Source organism: Lissotriton helveticus, chromosome 11 (assembly GCF_964261635.1).
Source record: "Lissotriton helveticus chromosome 11, aLisHel1.1, whole genome shotgun sequence".
Taxonomy (NCBI): domain Eukaryota; kingdom Metazoa; phylum Chordata; class Amphibia; order Caudata; family Salamandridae; genus Lissotriton; species Lissotriton helveticus.
Genome location: NC_136072.1, coordinates 533475112 through 533494863, shown reverse-complemented (window position 1 = coordinate 533494863; position 19752 = coordinate 533475112). Strand labels below are relative to the sequence as shown.

At 42.4% G+C, this 19752-nt stretch overlaps 1 protein-coding gene across 1 annotated transcript in view; it reads right to left on the bottom strand.

Annotated features, from left to right (window-relative positions):
• The window catches only part of POLB (DNA polymerase beta), a 129246-nt gene that overhangs the window by 97722 nt on the left and 11772 nt on the right, over positions 1-19752 (bottom strand). Inside the window, exon 2 of the mRNA XM_078666218.1 lies at positions 15884-15941. Within this exon, the coding sequence (XP_078522344.1) occupies positions 15884-15941 (58 nt within the window). The remainder of the gene's footprint in view (positions 1-15883; positions 15942-19752) is intronic.

Here is a 19752-nt window from a genome sequence, read left to right as displayed (position 1 = left end):
GTCGATGAAGCGTGACAATGCTTTGTTCTGTTTGTATCTTGGATACAGACCCAAGATACAGGTCTCCCATGTGTTTGCCACCGTGCCCTCAGTGCATTTTGTGAGCTGGGTGGTGAGAGTGTGCCAGTTAGTGACCAATGAAGGGCGTCCCATAGCATATGTAACAGGTTTGCGTTCACCAGGTGGCATTGTAAACATTTAGCGTTGACGCAGCAAAAGTATTTGTTAATGTTCTCCGGTGCAAGGTATGCTCTGTGTATGATGTACAGTTGTGACAAAATGCACATTGTTAAGCGATTGTTTTATTAAACCTGGCTTGTAATGTGAGAAAAACATGCTAGTTTTAACGAACCTCACTCGTGTTTGCTATTGTGGGGTATGTAGACTCTCCTCACCATCTGAATGGTTCAATACCGGGTGTGGCTCATTTTGGAAGTCATGCAAAATTGGGCATAAATTGTTGGCAATAGGTATCTTGTGAAGCCCCAGGGTGTCTTCTCTGTGTAATGCAATGATCTCTGCTTTGGCCCATATCAACATTGATTGCCTCCAGGCCAACAGCACGGGAGGCGCTGGCGATTTCCACCTCCTAGTGATTAGACGTTTTGCTACCAGCATGCCCAGGTCTAAGAAGCGACCTTAAGTCATTTACTTCCATGGAAGAGAGTCAAGAGGCATACCTCCCATGTGTCTGATACTGTACGTCCAGTGCAGTCGGATAGCGGGGTCATGACTCCTTGCCAGTAAGAGATGAGGTGTGGGCAGGCCCATATCACATGTAGCAGATCGACATTTGGCATGTGGCATCTGGGGCAAGTGGCGTCTGTACGGTGGAAGTATCGGTTTATTTTGGTGAGGGCGAGGTAGACTCTCTGGGTGAGGTAATACTGGATGAGGCGAAAGAGGGCATTGTGAGGGATTTGGATTGGACTTACTAATATGTTAGCCCATTCCTTGTCAGTACAGGGACGGGCCAGATCTGAATCCCAATGCTGTCTCAAGGGCAGGAGTGATACCGCTGTGTGGAGGCGCAACAATGCAGCAAACCACTTCTTGAGGTGTGTACTTGATCCCATAACATGTTGGTATTGGAGAGTGAGGTCTGTCTGGTTCTACTCTGACATTTCACTCCATTTGTCACCCAGTGCCACTATTAGTGATGCATGGAATAGGAACGAACCTGAGGGGTGGAATTGGAGCACCATCTCGATAGAGGTTGACTAATGTTTGCATGCCTGCTGCCTGCCAGGTGGAGAGTTCCACGATGTGGTGGTGGTGTGGCCTCTCGGCGTGCCGAACAGAGGCAGTGCTGGTGTATATGGACCAGTAGCACGTGTGATGTACAGGCTTCTGCAATAGCAACGGTATGCGACTCCTAGGAGCAATGGCTGCGGTGGGCACCCACAAGTGCAGGGATAAAATAGTTGGAGTAGCGCCGAGGGCACCCAGGCTGGTAACAGCTTGGCAGTGTCAGTTACCCACCACCCATTTTACCACCATTGAAGCTGGGAGGCAAGATAATATTGTTGCACGTTGCAAACTACCAGCCTGCCTTCCTTAGTTTATAGGTAAATACAGTTTAGAGAGTGCCACTCGGCAACCAGTGTTATTTTTCCAGATGTATTCTCTCATTGTGCTCTCATACTTATGAAAGTTAGGGGGCACAATGTAGAGGAGCATGTTTATGCAGTAGTATAATAGCCGTGATAATATTACCATCTTAAGAAATGCCACTCGACCCATGACAGATAGTGGGTGTGTTTGCAAGAATGCCAGATGGGATCCGATAGTTGTTTTAGATCTTCCAAGATTACCATCTAACAGGTCGATTGGTTGAGGATAGATTCTAATCCCCAAGTAGCTGAACATATTAGGTTGCCACATGATAGGAACGCCATTAAATATAAGTGATAGGTCAGGAAAGTCTGCAGTAAATAGGAATAAATAAGACTTGGTCCAGTTGACCCGCAGGCCATAAAGGGCGGCAAAGTCAATTAGAGTCTGAGCCAACTTGGTAGAGTCCGAACATACGTTTCAGATGTACAGGAGAATATCATCGGCATACAGTGAAATTGCATCCGTCCCATCTCCCAGCGGGATACCACAGTCCATGCGTGTGCTCAGATGGCAGCAGCTAGTGGTGCAACAGCCACAGAGAGAAGCAGTGGGGACAGTAGGCAACTCTGCCAGGTGCCCCTACATACTGCAATTGGGCCAGATATGTAGGAGTCAGTCTTTACTCTAGTTGCTGGCTCAGCATACAGCGGTTGGAGAAAACAGCTTTCAATACCACTGCGAGGTAAGGTGGCAAGTAAAATTCCCACTCAAGAGAATCAAAGGCCTGCTCCAGGTCCAGCACCAGGCAGCCTGAGTGTTGCCACTTAAGGGACGAGTATTTGGAGACCTGGAAGAAGAGCAGCAAGTATAGTGAGGTATTACGGGCCGGGACAAACCCGTTTTGGTCTGAGTCGACCAGGGATGGGACTATGGGAGCCATGCGGTCAGCCAGAACCGTGGCAATTATTTTATAGTCCATGTTTAGTGATGCAAGGGGGCGGTAGGAACCCAGACCAGTAGTATCTCGGTCTGGTTTTGGCAGAGATATGAGTAGGGCCTCATGTATTGACGTAGGGAGATTGGATGCTGTAAGCGCCTCATTATATAAAGCTTGTAAGTGGGGGTGGGGTCAGTGTCGGAGCATAGTGTAGTGTAGTTCCTATTATCCCAATAGGCTCTGCGCATTGGAATAATACCTTCAATAGTAAAGGCCTAGACCAGACGTTAACTAGGTCTACTACTGACGATATTAGACTTAAAGTTTTGGGTTTGCCAGCTAGCTCAGAGTTCACTAGAAACTTTCTCGAATGTTCAGGAAGGAATTAACTTCCCTGATTAGACAAGAAGGGATTTAGTTTCTGACAACCATAGAACATGACAACTTTGCTCTCCCCTAACCAAGAGTGTATCTCGAGAGTCGTGTGAACAAAAGGCAATTTATTTTACTCAGTCAGTACGTGCATTCTTAGTCTCATCAGAATGTAGAGAAAAGGAAGAGACGGGCGTGTTCAATAAAAAGGTGTTATTTATTGATCAGTCTCTTTTCTCATACAAGAGAAATGGATCGATATTATTGCAATACTTATAGTTAAGTAAAGTGCATACATTAAAAGCAGAAGTATAAAATAATACTGTAAAAACATTGCTATGGTTTCTAAGCCATAAGATGTTTTAAAATGAATAAAATATATTATATACACATATACATTTGACTAAACGTACTCAACTGGTGTTTCTAAATACGCCTACCCCGTGTACCTGACCTAAGCCTAATACGTGGGCGGGAATAGAAAGTTACAGTTTAAGTTAAGTTTGTTTTTGCCAAGTGAATAACTAAAGAATTCTCTGCGAGGGGTTATTCAGTTCTGTACCTGGAATTAAGGATGAATGAGGGATGGTATCTCTCTCTCTGGTCTCGATATTCCAGGCTGCCTGCGAGGGCTACCCGGAAGCGCCGGTGCTGGAGGAATATCGCTTGTCTAATTAGATCGCAAGCGTTATGACCTAATCAGATAACACGTTCCTGTGCCGTAGTGTGACTGCGTCAGATAACGGTATCTGCATCATGGGGGTTTTCTGCCTCATGGGCTGACTGCTAGTTAACTTGTTGGTTTGTTTAACCAGAATAGGGTCAGGAATAGGGGGATCGATTCAGAACCTATAGGAATACATCACACCCACTCCACGCTAACTATGGACATATTTACTAATCTATGCATAGTAAAACATACTATAGAGTATAGTGTATACCTTACCACCCCAAAATACATAAATGCATTTTGAAATTTTTCAAATATACGGAAGAATTGCAGTCATTTGTATTGTATGCACTCAAGCTGTAGAATAATGCCAAAGTAATCACGCATTTTGTATACATTATTGCTATTTGGTATATGAGAATTTACACATGAAATGGCTCTTAATACAGAAAAAAAGTTCGAGACCATTCCATCACACAATAAAATATCTATGAACATATCAGCGGGCAGCTAATATCTATAAGCTATCTAAAATTTAGAAACCTTAGTTCTCTAAGAATAGTTCTTACTTTAAGCAGAAGATAGTGTCCCGAAAAATATGTAAAAATATTTTGGGGCTGCTGAAAAATTGCTGTCCGTGAACTGGAGGTAAAAATTGTTCATGTGACTTTATTTTTAAAGTTGAAGGCCGAATTCAGGGAACGCCGTGTGCGAGCTTGCTCAAAAGTCTCTATTTCTGCTCTGGTGAGAACATCATATCATTTAGGCTTTCGAAAAAACTGTCAACAGCTTCCTCGGAAAGTTCCACTAACTCGGAAAAAGGTGTAACCATGCATTCGTGCGCATGATTTTCTCCATTGACATTCTGATTCGCATTGCTGACAGAAGGTCGTACCTGTTCGATGCTGCTTTCATCTTGAACTTCACTACCCCTTAATCGTAGTGGTGAAGCTTCCACGAATGCCGTCATCAGGATTGGTAGCCTTTGAGGGCAGCACAAAGCGTGAACCTTGATCGGGCTCAACAATGTTTCTGCATCCATTGGCGCATCCGATTGTAGCGTTAGACAGGTGTCTAACACGCATTTTTCTCCGCATAGCATACACCTCAATACAGGTAAAACACATCTCTGCCACATTGGTCGAAATGATAGAAACCAAGTCATGTTCAGGTCTCTAAGCCGGGAGAGTCCCAGGATTTTTGATATCGGGTCCCGGTATCCAATGGCTAGGATTGTTTCTTCCCTTGTCGCAAGAGTTTTGTCTGTGACATGGGTTGCCATAACGAAAAATAAGGACTAAGAATAGGATTCCTGCAATTAGTCCCAAGATCAGGGGAAGTCCGCCAAAAATCGAATGGACGAAATCTGGAAAAATACCCAGTATGGCTTTGAATGGTGTTAATGCCATCGAAAATACTGTCTTAAATACCTTTGAGACCCCATTGGTATCAGAAATATTTAAGATTTCATTCAGGATTTCTGCGAAATGTATGGGGGAATTAGTTGATAACAATGAATGTATCTCTGCAGTCGTCCTTGCGACTTGTAGATCATACGTTTCTTTTGATGACGTGAGCCTTGTAGGCGTCTGAAGAAGCACTGTTTTCATTCTGCTTAAAGTATCTATTCGAATAGAAGTAATTTTCAAATTGGGCCATGCCCTTGCCTCCCTGTCTGGAAAGGAGCTGGGGAACAATGAGCGTCCACAGCACTTGACCTTCGCAGTCGTAGTTACGAGATAAGGTGTCCCGGGCATAAGACTACAACATCTGCGATCTACAATTAGAATGTAACTCCCATTATAGAGTCTTTGAAAGAATGGTTCTATCTCTGTTGCAGGTGCGCCTTGCTGGTGACATGAAAGGTTGTATGAATTCCCTTCACAGGCTCCATGCAAACTAATTCCGTTACACAGAAGCGTGCCGCTTAGTGACATCGCACAATCATTGCCACTAAGAAACACTTTCTGTCCTTTATTACTGACACATGCATGTGAATAGGGCAGGTTCCATGTTGTTTTGATGTACCCCTTTCCCAATTTCTCGTACATGCCAGCCTGTATATATTTTTGGCAGTATTGAAACCTGAAGGTTGAGATTGGAATATTTATTATCCCATGTATTATCCATTCACTGACAGGTCGTTCTGACATTGTCACTGGTAATCTTTCGAGTTTTTCAATGCTCAAGATTGTATAATCAGCACCCTTTTGTGCCATACTGATTTGTCTATCAGTAAGGTTAAAGATTTGGAATAGTGACGTTGTGTTGATTAAACGCCAAGGCACATAGCCTGAACGCAGATTTTGTAACGTCCAGCCAAGCTGTACAATAGAACGCAATTGAGACTGACCGTGTTGTAATAACAGTAAGTCTTGCGATAATATGTCGATTGCTGAAGACACAAAGCTGTCCAAAGAAAAAATTCTGGAGGACAGAGTCATTAACCCATTGTCCACTACAGAAAGTGATTTTTCCAAATTAATACGGTCAATTTCCCGTATTCTCTCTGCTGTTTCAATTTGAGTAACCTTCCAGGCCTCATTGTATGCTGCATATACAGAGGCTGCTATGAATCGCTTGTGACGCTGTTTGCGTGGTCCCATAGTGAAATCACGCAAGTCAGCACCATCAGTAAGTAAAGTTAGGTGTTGCTTAATTTCTGTCAGTGTGGAAGTTTGTAGCCATTGAAGGCATAATTTGCCCACACTGTAGGTGGTTATTATCCCTGGGTGATGTCTTTGAGGATATCTAGGGTCTGGCCTGGTCATTTTGAACCCCTGTGTTTTGTTCAGGAATCTGTCTTGACAGTTATTAGTATCTGTGGGCCAGATCAACCACTGTTTCCAATCTGGATGTGTTCTGTTTTGGTTTAATACATCATTTACGTCTATCTCTTCATCTATAGAGCTATTGCTATACATTGTTGGTTTTGGAATAGACGGTTTATTTAAGTCTTTAATTTTGGCTAGGCCAAGACAGGTAGTTTGTTGAACAGTGTCATTTAAAAATATCATTTGTTCTGGGATCATGCAGGCTCTAAACAAAGATTCTATACCCTGTACTTGCCATTCTTTTGTACCCCAAACACTTTTCAATTCAACATTTTTGTCCCAATAATCAAAACCAAAAGTATTCATTTTTTCAAAGAATGAGTCCGAATATATCAATTTGTGTTTGTTATCATGGTCTTTGTCCCTGTCTTATTTGACAATTTGAAATAAAATGTTTCAGCATTACTTATGTTAAAACCTGAAAAGTATGAATATTTGTCGTAAACGGTTCTTGAGCTCCCTTTTGGAGGGGTTGCACAATGCTCCCATTGATTATAATTTAAAACATTTCTAGGTTGTGCAGATCTATGTAAAAAATGGTTACCATAGTGGTTATAACAGTACATACTATCATAATTTGTAGAACCCTGCAAATAATCATGTTTGGTAAATTTAGCAGACATTACTAAGTCAGACATCATATTATTAATGCTTTCGAAGTCCCAATCATCAGCAAATGAGCTTGGTTTTACAAAGTCACTCAATGAGATCTTAATTTGGTGTGGATATTTCAGGATTTCGACCGGACCCTAAATTTCATAGTCTGTGTTGTCCCATGCTACCCCACCCGGTATAGGATTGGCTGTGAAGTTGACTGAAGAAAGTTCTCTTTTCTCGACGTGTGACGATGTGTGTGGTTTGAGGATCAAGTTGATTTTCTGACTTGCTGTGTCCATTTTAGCATATTTTCCCTCAATGAAGCGTCCCAAAGTAAGTACCATGATGAGCCAAAGTATGAGGATAAATGCACCAAAACCCACCCAAAATTCGATCCATGGAGAAATCAGATATGTTTCTTTCAGTTGTTTCAAAAGTTCTTTAGCTTTATCTTTAAAGGTTTTTGATGATGTCTGTGTCTTTGATTCACTGAAGCCTTCAGAGGAATCATCGAAGTTTATGAAGTAGCCGGATGCAGTTCTGTCAATTGTTCCAATTGGTTCAGGATCACTGTTTCTTGCATTTGTACTTGGTACTTCATTGTAGATTGGTGTGTCTCTGCTAAAAGTTTTTATTTGGGTTTTCAGAGGTCTGAGTTCTATTGCATTGTTGCATAGTCCTTGTTGTTCTTCTGTAGGCTTTTCGAATGTGATGAGCCTCTTCGTTAGGACCTCTGTACTGGTAGCAAACCTTGGTGTTCGGCTACTTATTGGGAGTCCACTTGGCCTACTGTTTGTTATCGGCCACATGATTGTGGTTTTACCAGGTCGATGGATACAACACGGTTCTCCTTTTTACCAGCAAGTGGCGGTAGTACAACTGATCTTGTCCCGTTGATAGACAAGACAGGAACTGCTTTTCTGTAAGAAGGCCCAAATTCCTTCTTTACCGCGATCTTTTCCCTGACTAGATCCCCGACTTTTGGAATCCAGACAGGTCTTGCTGGGACAGGTGGTGGTTCTTCAGTGGTTGTTGGCTGTTGTTTAAACTTTATGTTGCTCAGGTCTTTTCTTGTTTTGTTTAAGTCCTGCAAAATAGCCAAACAGTCTTTGATATCAAAGCTTTTTTCTTTCACCACTGAAGTCTGACTATCAATGTCAGAGATCAACATCCTAGTTCCAAATAATAATTAGTACGCACTGAATCCCTTCAGAGAATTTCTTGGCAAGTTATTTAGACTACGTTGGACACTTATTAGATGTTTGACCCACCCAGCTCCCGAACCTAATATCCTTTCCGTTATAGATTGCTTTATGCCTTGGTTTTTTCTTTACACCATCCCGTATCCCTCAGGAAGGAAGTGAGAAGATCCCCGCTGTGCTATGCTCATTTGGCCATGTTTCCCATCAGGCTGGAGGGCTAGAGTGAAAACAATGGTCAAACGTAGCATGCTCTTAGCGTATATGCCATTTAGACTCGCAAATCTTTGTATAACAGTCCAGACGTCAGCCGAGTGCTGGTGATCTACATTATAAGTGGAAACTAGCCTGTATATGTTAATCGCAAGCCTTCATTTTTACTCTTGATTTTTTCTGGAGTAAAACGACGAGGTATTAAACTGTTTCTCTCCCCACTGCGATCTCTGTTGCAGTTTGGGCAGTTTTTTACAAACATGGTGTGACGCAGGCTCATGCCTGGCCACCAGTACCGTGATTGTAATTCTTCCAGAGAATCTTTTAGTTTGAGGTGTCTGAGACCCTCGCCCATATGTGCGTCTGCGATTAACAAGTTTCTCCTGTCCATGTTTGGAATCACTCTATCCCCCACTCCAGGGATTCAAGCAAAAGGGACGGAGTTTGCATCGATTATGTATGTATAATTGAGTGGATAGTTGATCGGTAGCGCTGAGCAGTCGCCTTTTGATGACGTTTTCACCGCCAGCACTGTTTCACCGTCAATGTATTTTAATGTACGCTTTTTTCGAACAACGGGAGCCGATTTAGTGGCTGCCGCTGTGGCTGTGTCAGCCAATGAATTCCCTGCAACGTGAACGCCATCACGCTGATGACTCAGTGAGTGTGTCACGTGAGTCTTTGGTAGCTCTTTTTGTAAAAGAGCTATTTGTTCCCAGAGCAGTTTCTGCTTTATTGGTGCATTTGTGTCATCTTTGTAACCGTTCTGAATCCATGTCTGCAAATCCTTATTATATGATTTGACGCAGTAATATGAATCTGACACTATAAGTGTCGGGAATTCGCGATCCGCATTATCTAGCGCCATTTTCAATGCTAGTATTTCAGTTTGTTGTTCTGAATTAGTTTCTACTGAGTGTGTTTTTGTTAATAGAGGTTTTAGTTTACCTCCGCGCCACACTTCTTTTGTAATCCCACATGTGGGGTTGTATGCCTGTTCTCCCCAAACGGGGGGTTGAGCATGTCCGTCTGTATAAATTACACAGGCGTACTGTCGTAAAGGCAGAATGTCGATTGGCAGAGGGAATGTTCTTTCATATTCTAAATTTTCCATTTCTTCTAGTTCTGGATCAAAGTAATAGTATACTTTGTCCGTTGTGATTGAATTCACCCATTGTATCCATTCCGGATTCAATGTTGTTGTTGGTAAATTACACGGTGTTGTTAGTGCCTCAAAGGCTGATTCTGCTGTTCTGACTGTGATATGTCTACCGTCAGCTTGATCTTTTTCTCTAGCTATTGCGGTTTGAACTGCATGAACAATGTTTTCTTTGTTGCCGAATTTCTGTTCAGCTTCTGTGTACAAGTGTGATTTGAATGCAATTGGTACCTTTTCTCCCTCATTAGAGGTCAGGTATGTGAATCCGCATCTCCCTGGGATGACTCGAATCACAAGATTGCGTGTGTTATCACGTGTTTCTAATTTTGTTTTAATTAGCATGTCTGTTTGTAAGGATCTCAAAATTTCTGTGTGTATTTGAGTCCAATTATATCTTTTAAAATCTGGTTTTATCAGATCATAAAGGGGTTTGACCCTTTCTGCGTAATTTGCAATGTATGTTCTTCCGAAATTTAGGAAGCCTAGAATCGACTGTAGGTTTTTTAGTGTTCTAGGTGCTTGGATTACGGCACATTTCTCTAGGAAATTGTCAGCCAGGCTTTTGCCTTCACTTGATAATTCATATCCTAAGAACAGGACTGTCAGATGTGCAATTCTGGATTTTTTAAAGTTGAATTTGTAACCCTCTGCTGCGAACCCAAGTATTATGGTGTTCACTCTCTTCAAGTGAGTCTTCAAGTCATCATCTGTTAAGTAAATGTCGTCGACATAAGATAATGCTTCATCATCATATATTTGTAGTAATTCTGTTACTCTCGCTGAGAATACTCCCGGGCTGTTCTTGTACCCCTGGGCTAACCGACAGAATTGTTTTTGAGTGCCATTTATTGAGAACGCAGACAAATATCTGCTCTCTGGTGCTATGTTTTGACAAAAGAATCCATTAGAGATGTCTAAGGTTGTTTTGTATTTTTTGCGCACTATGTTATTCATTAGTGCAGCACTATGCGAATTTTGCACTGCAAAAGTTTTGCAACATGTGTTAAGGTGTCGGTAATCCAAAACTAGACGATATGAATTGTCTGGTTTGGAGACTGGAAACAAAGGGTTGTTCATTTGTGAGGTGCAAGTTTCAATCACCCCCTGGTATTCTAGCTGATCTAGTATTTCTTTTACCTGTTTTTTAGCTTCTTGCTTAATTGGGTACTGCCTTTGTGCAGTAGGTTGTGATTTTAACTGGATTTTGTGAGGAGGAGAGTCCTCATCCCATCCCACGTGATTTTTATATAAAGCAGGAGCTAGAGCCACTGCCCACTTTCTAGCAAGTGTGTATTTTTTATGAATTGGGATATGATTTGAGAAGGCAGGCATAATTACTTCTTCGCCATGAGGGCAATCCCTGACAAACTCTGGTGGCCAGTCTTTTTCAGCTAGAAGGATATCATAGCCCTTGGAGAGATTATCCCAAAATAGTCCCCTTATTTTTCTAGTCTTATCACCCTCTATACGTAATGTTATTTCGTATATTTTGTGAGGTTTGCTAACTCTGGTGTCTGCAGTTTCCACTTGAAGATATTCATTCGTGTCCACTGTCTCCAGATGATTCATCTGGAGACATTCGTGTGCCTCAATTACGAATATGACTGTACCACCTCTAGGTGTCAGTCCATTTTCTATAAGTTTTATGGTTATAGATTTCCTTTTAATGACCGGGATGAGTATTATATCCTGGTCTGCTTCCTGCATGGTAGCATCGGCTGCTGCGAGTTCAGTTGCTAATCTAACTGCCTCTCTTTCTTCATCACTGTCTACCATTTTACCGACAGGATGGTTATTTTGTTTGTTTGCAGATCAGGTTTCTTATGGAAACAAAGATTAGATGCACAATATTTTGGAACAGTGTATCCTTCAACGTTGACTATACCAAGAACCATACATAGGAGTTCCCTCCTGCGAGGTCTGGCGGATATAACCTTTTACCCACTCCAGACGTCTTTGGAGTATTATGGGAGAAAGGGATCTGAGTGAGAAAGCACGACTGAGTTACTTTAAATGTCTTACGTTAGTTTTATCGCCCTTTCCAAACGCGTTGGGCGCCATGTAGTGTAGTTCCTATTATCCCAATAGGCTCTGCGCATTGGAATAATACCTTCAATAGTAAAGGCCTAGACCAGACGTTAACTAGGTCTACTACTGACGATATTAGACTTAAAGTTTTGGGTTTGCCAGCTAGCTCAGAGTTCACTAGAAACTTTCTCGAATGTTCAGGAAGGAATTAACTTCCCTGATTAGACAAGAAGGGATTTAGTTTCTGACAACCATAGAACATGACAACTTTGCTCTCCCCTAACCAAGAGTGTATCTCGAGAGTCGTGTGAACAAAAGGCAATTTATTTTACTCAGTCAGTACGTGCATTCTTAGTCTCATCAGAATGTAGAGAAAAGTAAGAGACGGGCGTGTTCAATAAAAAGGTGTTATTTATTGATCAGTCTCTTTTCTCATACAAGAGAAATGGATCGATATTATTGCAATACTTATAGTTAAGTAAAGTGCATACATTAAAAGCAGAAGTATAAAATAATACTGTAAAAACATTGATATGGTTTCTAAGCCATAAGATGTTTTAAAATGAATAAAATATATTATATACACATATACATTTGACTAAACGTACTCAACTGGTGTTTCTAAATACGCCTACCCCGTGTACCTGACCTAAGCCTAATACGTGGGCGGGAATAGAAAGTTACAGTTTAAGTTAAGTTTGTTTTTGCCAAGTGAATAACTAAAGAATTCTCTGCGAGGGGTTATTCAGTTCTGTACCTGGAATTAAGGATGAATGAGGGATGGTATCTCTCTCTCTGGTCTCGATATTCCAGGCTGCCTGCGAGGGCTACCCGGAAGCGCCGGTGCTGGATTTCTCGGCAGGAGAAAGCAGCGCGTCTCGTTCTCAGCGCGTCAGGAAGGCGGGGCTGCGCCAGCGGGGTCTGCTCTGCTCTGGGCTTCGGCAAGTATGGCTGCTCCGTCTCGTCACCACCGCGTGTGTTTGCATAGGGCAATATCGGTAATATTTATACCTTTAAGGTGCCGAGATTGACGTAAGGATGGACATAGATACGTCAATAAGGATGTCATACGACTTGCTCGTTAGCACATTCTTTTGCTGAAGTTCTCGGTGAAATCAAAACAATGGCCGCAGGGTTTTGCCCAGGTTGTCATAGGTTTGATTTGTTATGAGAACTCCGTATGCCTTATCAGGGGCTGGAGGAATATCGCTTGTCTAATTAGATCGCAAGCGTTATGACCTAATCAGATAACACGTTCCTGTGCCGTAGTGTGGCTGCGTCAGATAACGGTATCTGCATCATGGGGGTTTTCTGCCTCATGGGCTGACTGCTAGTTAACTTGTTGGTTTGTTTAACCAGAATAGGGTCAGGAATAGGGGGATCGATTCAGAACCTATAGGAATACATCACAATAGGCTTCGTAGTATCCGCCCGGTAGGCCGCCAGGTCCCAGTGACTTTCCCGTCGCCAGGGCCTTGATGGCTTCACGGATTTGAAATGGTGTGATTGGCTCATCAAGCTCCCCCAGCTGATCAGGCGTGATGACAGGTAATCTGATTGTGGAGAAGAATGCATCCAGGTGGTCAGCCACAATTCTCATGGTCGACTGGTAAAGAGGGGTGTAGTGGCATGTTAATTCGGCTTGGATTTCATCTTGAGTGTGGAGAGGCCCTGTAAGGGCCTACATAAAAAATAACAGGGTGCTGGGGCTGCTCCTGGTCGGATGTCGAGTGGATATAGGATGCGGTGAGGTATAATTGAGGCATCTCAGGTTCTCTAGCAATGAGCTATGTTCACAGTGTGCTGCCGCCAAACAACGGACACACTCTGGAGTTGTTACCGATTGTGTCTCAAGTTTCAAGAGCGTGTTTTCAATGTGGGGAATACTAGCATTTAATGGTTTGCGATTGTTCCAAGTCAATCTCAAGCTATGCCCCCTGATGGTCACTTTAAAGGCATCCCATTCAATCAACCCATCAGTTGCGGAATTGCTGTTGAGTTCAAAATATTCTGCTGTTGTTGCTCCCAATGATTCCCTCAATGGTGGATCCTCCATTGCTGCGGGTTGAAGGCACCACATGCATATGGCTGATATGTCTGCCTTCCATGTAAGGTGCATGAATTGAGGATTGTGGTCTCATAGCGTGCGACCTAAATAGTTAGTTGATCAATAAGGAAGAGGCTGGCCGATCCCACTATTCGGTCAATTCTGATGTGTAGTTTGTGGGATAAGGAGTAAAATTAGTAGACACGTGTTACAGGATTCAGGGCATGCCATATGTCTACTTAGCCCCACTGTTGTAGACAGTCTCCTAATGCTTGGGCATTTGATGTTGCTAGGGTGTGTGGTAGTGGGAGAAAGGAGCTGTCTAGTGTGCTATGTAGAACAGAGTTAAACTTTCGCCCCTAATAGCCATGGAACTTAGCTCCAACCAGACAATGTGTTGGATAATTTTTGAAGGCATGCGGTCTGGTATGTGTTGAGGACATATACTGACCCTAGTAATAGCCGGCGACCTTTTATTAAGACAACATGCCCGCAGTGTCCAAAGTTACTTTGTCTGCCACAAAGGGGATCTCTGCCCTTACCCGTACCAGGACTCCCCTTTTATAGGAGTAGTCATCAGTGGTGAATACCTGGCCTCTCCATCGTCACCGAAGTATTTTGAGCTTCGGTTAGTGTCAGATGTGTCTCTTGCAGCAGGGCTATGTGGGTGGACCTATGCTTGAGGTAAGATTATCGGAGCAAGGGGGTGTGCATGCCTTTCACATTCAAGGTGATGATATTAGTGTTAGTCATGAGGAAGATTTGCTAATACCCAGCAGTCAGGGGCGCCTTGAAGAGTGGGGTCTATCACTACATATGTCGACATGGTCAGGCGAATGTGGTTGGGGGGCCACTGTAATCGAGTGGTCTGTTGTTTTTACAGATACGAAACAATACAAAAGTGAATCAGGTGTTAGCGGATTTGACAGTCCCGCTGAAGCAAGCCTCATCGGCAGTTCATAAAATGCCATCTGTGGTTTGTGGAGTAACTTCTGGTAGGGCCAAGGAGTCCATTCTGGACGGCCATGTGCTAGAAGAGCATTGCTGCATGAAGAGTTTATGGAGTTTGCAACTTGGTCCGAGGTCAGGTCATGGTCTTGCATCATGGAAGCCATTTGTAGGGCTTGTTGTCGTTCTAGTATTACTTGTTCCAAGTCTGCAACTGTTCTAGACTGAGAAGGGCGACTTCTCTTTCTGTGGCGCCTGCGGCCGCTCACCGAGTCTCCCGTTCTCCCCGCGCCAACGGGTGCAGGGCACGAGGCCATAAGTCCAAAGGTTTCCAGCCAGTTCCACGCCTCCTCTGAGCAGTCGAAGAAGTGTGTTGTCGCATTATCACAACGTCTATTACTCTTAATATCTAGTTGGAAATTCTGTGTTTGTATGAGAAATATTGCTTTGCTCGATTGAGAAACCTTCCATGATTAGCATTCTGATGCCAGTGAAATGGTTGACACATCCCTTTTTCCTGCTTTGCTCAATATCAGGTTATATTCTTCTTCCTGCCACTTTACTCACTGTTAGTAATCTTCACTGGATGTTTTTCCAACCTTATGGTGTAATCACACATTGACGACTTGAACAGCCTTATTTATAGTCTAGGCTTTTACTCAGTTGGGCGAATTTGATAAGATACCACTGTATCTGCTGTCACAGATAGATGATTACTATTAACATATAATAAGCACATTTCGAGAAAATGGTGTGGCAATTGTCTCTTAAATTCCCACAGTCATAACCAGGGGCAGAATATGTCTGATACTCACACCACCTGTTGTGAAATGCTGGTTTCTGGTTTTAAATCTCTGCCATCTATTAACAAGTAGCGCCGCTTGACTCTATGACCAAACTATTCCGAGTGAGCCAAAGAATGCTTTATATTTGAGCAAATGTTTTCTATGTTTTAACCAGATTTTTACAGTAGGCTTAAATAGCTTAGACAAACTGAAAAGTACTGGAGAGGAGTACTTTTAGGTATAATAAAAAGAAAACACAATAACCAAACTCAAAGGCATGTGGAAAACAAATGAGGTTGAAGAGGCGATGGGGATAAAGCTGATGATCACCCAGGCCTACACTGCTGTGGTTAGACCGACTAACTGGCCCAGAGAGCTGCTACATACCATTCAGTTCACATTTTATTTGGTCCATTACACAAATGCCTTCGTAAGAGCCAAAGAATACACATGGAGATGGCATGAAGATTCACCCAAGAATGGACATGTATCAACAATGTCTGAAGCTTCTCATCTACAAGACAGCTAGTAGCTTACCTGTATGCGTTGTACTTGTGGATTGCTCGATTAACATTCCTCTCATAGTTGGCAAGTTCTGAAAGGCAGAAAACATGTATCAAGAGAAGGGTGTAGGTATTGCTAAAAATGAGCCTTTCTTTTTATCATGTCACCTTACACACAAGGATGCTGCAGGAGACCCAACACCCTGGTACACCACCACACACAAGCATTGCTGAGCAACAATCAACCAGGACCTTCTTGGAACCCAAGCAGCCGAGGGTGGGGGTGAGGAGTAGGGATGCTGTCACAGAATGCTTACACTGGTTTAGCCGGGTCTAGTTGTCTAGTGGCTCAGTGGACTAATGCATCCAGTGCACGGGCCTGTGTTCGACCTCATGGTCACAGGTTCAAATCCCGGCAGGTCCACTCAGCCTTTCATCCATTTGAGGTCGATAAAATGAGTACCATTGAGTTGGGTAACAATAAACTTCTGTTATTCAGCGCCAAGATACCTACGGGTGAACGTGGGCTTTACAAATACACGTTATGTTTAGCTTGATGTGGCCTGGGAGCAGTTTCTGGTAGTAATGAAACTCTATTGCCAAAGTTTTAGTTAGTGTGTAAGAAGTGGACCAAGGCAACAGCTCACAAGAGATAGCTGCTGCAGCAAATGCTTTGAAGCCCCCTTCGCTCTTGTAAATCCTTGTGGGGGAGAAGTAAGGTTGGCAATTAGAGGTATTAGCATGTAGTCACCAGAGCAGTGAGACAAAGACAGCACGAGGTAGTGTGCTATAGATAATCCTCACTGTGCACAGCCATGTCACCATAAGGATGGGCCAGACTGCAAATCTGTAACACAGCAAAATGGAGAGCAGACAGTGTAGGAAGTCGCCTGGCTTGGTACCAAACACGGAAGTCCATGAGTTGGTGAGCTTGTTATGAGCAAGAGGCAGTGGAACACATTACGTTCATCTTCTATTATTTCATTAAAGTTTGCACCACAGTAATAGTGGATACATAAATGTTTGATGGTAAATGAAGTAAGTGAGACTGACAGATTGGTAAATAGGGGCGAGCGCTGTACATATTCATCCCCAGAAAGAATTTAAACTGCAGTGGCTTGGGGGAAGAGGAGGGGGGGGCTATGAAAAGAAAGTTCAGGTTCTTTGGACTAGTAGCTGATGGAGGATTCCCTGACCATCACTTTTATGAACTGGTGGGTGTCAATTTTATTCTGTAATATTTTTCGATGTATATATAAATATTTGTTTTTGATTCTTGGTCAAATGGGATTCGTTTACCCAGGTAAAGTCCGGTCCTTTATGAAGATGTATTGATATGAAACACTTGTCCAGGGAATTGGAAAATACCAGTCATAATATTGCATTATGTTAGACCCGAATGTGTTTACAGAACAGAGCAGTGTCAGCTTATGTAATGAAACAATATTTCAATATAACCAAGTGTAAAGGAATATAAAACTATTGTAATTATCCACATAAAGTAAAAGTCCACATTTGTAAAGCGCACAATCACCCGTAAGGGTCTCTAGGCGCTGGGGGCCGTCGGGAAGATTAAGCGAGCTATTGCCCAGAGTCACATGGTGCTGGGCTAACCTGCCGCCGGAGCCGGGGATCGAACCGTGGTCCCCAGATTCCAGCGTCAGTCGCCCTGGCCGCCGCGCCACACCTCTCCCATACCACCACTCTATAACTCTCAGCTCCCAGACCTTTTCTTACAAAATGAGAACTCAAGATTTAGACGAGATAAAGAAGGTCTTTGGTGGGCAGGTAAGACTAATTGTTGGTTCTATTGAAAGGTAAAATTACAAGGATCAACAATGAAAACACCACACAATAATGCTAAAACAACATACAGTAACTCTGTTGGTATACCATAAAAGTAACCCAGGGGCCTTAGGATTCAGTTAAAGCCTCCTCTATGCAAGGATTAAAAAGGTTACAAGAATAGAAACATTAGATAGGATTCAGAACAAGTTTCCGTTTGATTTAATAATCACAATCATTCAAGACCTTACTGAAGAAATAAATACACTAAATGTTGAGGTAGTGCAAATAAAAAAAATAACTGTGAACTCAAAATACAACAAATGGACAAAACATAGGAAGAGATGACTATCAATATAGAACAATATCATAAGGAAATTGAACACAGTAAATTAAGAAAACGAATGTGATGCCTGTGTTTATCGTAACATTAAAGTTCTATAAACCCACAGTCATACCATGCACAAAGGGAAATTATGAGATGCTCTAATTTCTTTCAAGAAAAAATATCGATGATCAAACCTGCTCTTTCTTCTGCAACAGCTAATAATCTACCTCGAAGTCCAGAACGTGTACCACTAATGCAAAAGACTGCCCCAGACTGCCTTAACGAATGATGCCTAAATTCACTTCTAGCCTCAAAACAGGCGACCGCAATCATTTCCATCCAATCTCTACCATATCATTCCCAAGACAAAAATACTTGAAAGCTGCATAGAAAAGCAACTGAAGAACTAACTCAATGGAAAAAAAACATCCTTGACTTTAAGTAAGGCTTCAAATCTGGCAGCAGTACAGAAAAAGCAATGCTACACAAAATAGACTACTTTCGGAGCATCTTGGATAAAGAAAAGCCTTGCCTCATTATTCTTCTCGACGTATCTGCTGCGTTTGACATAATCAAACACGCCTCTCACTTCAAAATTGTGGAAGATCAGATGGGATTTATTGATTCTGTCCTGTAATGTTTCCAATCCTACCTGAGTAATTGCTCCCAAGTTTAAAACTAGCAAAATCTCTATCTAGAACAAAATGTGTGTGACCTAGTGCTATTTACAGATGAGTGCCTCTTGTAATGGCCTGAGAGTGAGTGTGTGTAAGAGGTTTTCTGTGTATACATATTTCGAAATACCGAAAATAGCATGTTACAGCATTCAATCGTAGGTGGCGGCCTGCGAGGTATATACAAGCCACATTCAGTAGATCCGTCATTTACTAAAACAGGTGCATTCAACCACCACAGACACAGTAAAACGTGAATGTGATTCAACATGAAAAATGCGCACAGGAGCCAGTACTTGCCTTATTAGTCGAAAAGCTGTTTGCCAAAAAGATGATTCTCTCCCCTCATGCAACAATCATTAAGATGCCCTTTAGCCACACTTGACGGATTTACGGTCGCATTGAAAAACAAGCATTTGCAATGCAATCGGTCTCGCATCATTAAAGTTTGAGTTATTGGCATTGCTAATAATAATGCAACACAAATAGCTAAAATTTTAATAATGCGAGACCTATTGCATTGCAAATGCTTGTTTTATATGGCTGGTGAGTCCCAACGAGGAGCTAGTTACACTTTCAAGTGCTGAATCAGACTTGGAAGCTTATCACTAACGTGGCATTAGTTGTGGGAAGAAATTACTTATTTATGAATGTTAAAATGTGAGTCAAGAAAAATTCATGAACTTTTATGACTTTTTAAATTAAATGATGAGGAATCTTTAAGATGGAGGTTAAATGCTGGTTCATGTAAGATAATTTGAGTTGGATTAACCAATGCCCTTTATTATGGCTAATGTCCAAACTACAGGGTGCTCATTTCTCATCTAACCACTTTGACCTCTGAAGTGTCGTTTTCGGTTGTCAGACCCTCAGTCCTTCATGAGAAAGGTCACATGTATGTACAATGCATGTGTCACCAGATGCTGGTCCTTCGGATCCATATTTGCTGACTGAAAAAGTTACGTTTAAGTGGACTCAAAAATATCATGAACAATGCAGTGTACACAATGTTGTGAGCTGGCTTGTGGTGGAAGGTTTGAGCAGGACAAACAAAATTAGACGGCCACCAAAAATAAGGTTCCCGCCGACATAAGCAGTCTGCCTTGTGCAGGGGTG